The following is a 2372-nucleotide window of genomic DNA, read 5'->3' on the forward strand; positions in this document are numbered from 1 at the left end:
GCTGAACCAACTTTGCTTTCTTGTTCTTAATCTTAAAATCAAGTTACTGGTTTTCTCCTCCTCAAAAATAAAATAAAATAAAATAACTTTAATACGAATAAACAAAAATGAAAAGGCTTTTTGGGTGTGGCATTTACTCTTACCTGTGAGTATCAAGGAAAAAAAAAAGATTGCAAGTCAAAGGTTTGGCGTATGAGTAATATACACAGTAAAGATAAACCAGCAGGTGACACAAGCTAGGAAGATACCGTAAGACACACCTTTTCCAATGAGCTTGTGCTAAAACGTGAGGCAGAGACAGTCAGGAGCACTGGAGTTGGGAGTCTGGCAGGACTGGCGCTGCTGTTTAGTAGAGCAAAGGAAGCACTTTTCACGCTTGGGGTGGGTCTTGAGTAAAAGCAGAACCAGGAGTAGACTGAACTGAGACCAGACTACAGTCAAGTTTTGTTTTGTTTTGCTTTGTTTGTTTTAGAGAGATTTCTGCTACAGGGATCTGTTAGAGACTGAAAGCTAGAAATCACCACCCCCCCCCAAGGGGTGATGACCACACTGCAATCCCTTCTCTTCCACAGGAATTGTGGAAACACACGCATATGTTAAGTCTCCAGGTCTGGGACTCAAACTGCAGTCCACTACTTGGGAGTCCAGCGAAGTACCCCTACGCCATCAGCTGGTCCTCAGACTACAGGCAAGTTTTAAGCTGTGAAGCTGAGAGCTGCCAAAACACAATACTGAGGAAGCATGGTGAGGCTGGAGCAATAAGTGTTTTAAGTCAAAGAAATTTAGGCTGAATGAGATGGGTGGCAGAGTCTCTAACAGAGCCCTGGGTGGGAGAATAACTTTTTATGAGAAAACACAGACTAATGCAAACTGAACCAGGAAGGAAAGAAACAAAAATAAAGGCAATAAAACAAGGAAAGGGACACATAGCAAACAGGGAAGATTTTAATAGTAGGAAAGGCAATGAACAAGAAAGAATGCATGTAAGAGACTTTGACAACTAACAGGACCTAGGCATGTTACTTTTTAAGCTCGGGAAAGTGGGAGAAACTGAGTAGCTGGAGAAGGGGAAATGGGAAGCAGTCAGACCAGTTGTTTGAAATAGGACAAAATATTTTTAAAATGGGAAGCAGTCAGACCAGTTGTTTGAAACAGGACAAATTTTTTTTTAAAAAAACTAAGCTCAGGAAAGCAAACTTGATTCGTTGCCTACAATTTCAGTTAAGCTATGAAGAACTATCATACAGCAAAGTGTCCCATCTCCTATAAACCTGCTAAACCCAACAATCCACTTTTTCATTGCTGCTGTTAAACCTAAGAATGACAAGGAGACACAACTACTCAGACTCCTTAAGGGCACTGAGAAATGTTTAAAGTAGGATTGGGGGGTGAGGGGGAAGCATTTTTCTCCCTGGAGAAAGAGGTCTTCATTTGGGAGGCAGGTACCAAGAACAAGGGCTCTGAAATAAACTCGCTATGTCGGAAATGGGAACACCAGGGGAAACTTAGGTACCTGGGAAGAGGGACGTACTCTATTGCTGTAGTTTAGTTTAGGGAAGGAGGGAGGTGTGGAGTAGGTAAATGTATGAAATGCTGATTTACACAGACGGTGAGTCACCACCCACTTGAGTTTCAGTTTCCCCAGCTGTTGATTTTTTAAAAAAGATGTAAAAATCTACCTCATGGACGTTGTAAGGGTCGCATTATTCCTTCTGACGGAGTTAGTGAACGTCCATAACCATTACACAAATATTAAATGTACACAAGATCACTAGACGCAACACTGCTATTTTGAACACCACTGTATTAGTAAACATCCTATCTCTGCTTGGCATTCTCTGCGCATTTCCCTGCTATTATGTCCCCCCCCCCGCCCCCATTCTCAAGGTGGATTGAGATCCTAAAAGGTGCAGAAGCCCAGGGAAGGCCTAGGGGTAGAAGGCCGACATGGCCGAGGAGGCTGCGGGCCCAGCCCTCAGGCCCTGCGCATCACAGCAGACAGCATTCGCCGCGCGTTTTCCGAGCGGGCCTGAGCTCCTCGCGTGACTACGACACTATTTTCATCGCGACCGCACTCTGGGATGGGTGCTTTCGTCAGCGCCACTTGCCAAGCGGGGAAACTGAGGCTCGGCGATTAAACCGCTAGCCCAAGGGCACATGGCTCGTGAGCGACGGCTCCGGGGTCTGCGCTCTGAACCACAGCGCTTCGCCGTGTCCCCGAGAGGAGACCGCGGCCCGGCCGGGGGAGGCAGGCGCGCGGGGGCGGCGGCCGGACTCACCTTGGCGCTGTGCACAGCCTCCTGCGCCCCGCGGAGCTGCAGCCAGATGCGCGCGGGCAGCGGCTCCTCGGCCCCGAGCGCGCCCCGCCCCGC

At 47.7% G+C, this 2372-nt stretch overlaps 1 protein-coding gene across 1 annotated transcript in view; it reads right to left on the reverse strand.

Moving 5' to 3' along the window:
* Window positions 1-2364, reverse strand: part of N4BP1 (NEDD4 binding protein 1) — a gene marked incomplete at its 5' end in the record, with an annotated part of 67580 nt that extends 65216 nt beyond the window's left edge. Inside the window, 1 exon segment of the mRNA XM_006154793.2 lies at window positions 2280-2364. Coding sequence (XP_006154855.2) covers window positions 2280-2364 — 85 coding nt within the window.
* Between the last annotated feature and the right edge of the window lie 8 nt (window positions 2365-2372).

The sequence above is a fragment of the Tupaia chinensis genome, unplaced genomic scaffold, assembly GCF_000334495.1.
Source record: "Tupaia chinensis unplaced genomic scaffold, TupChi_1.0 Scaffold000422_1, whole genome shotgun sequence".
Lineage (NCBI taxonomy): Eukaryota > Metazoa > Chordata > Mammalia > Scandentia > Tupaiidae > Tupaia > Tupaia belangeri.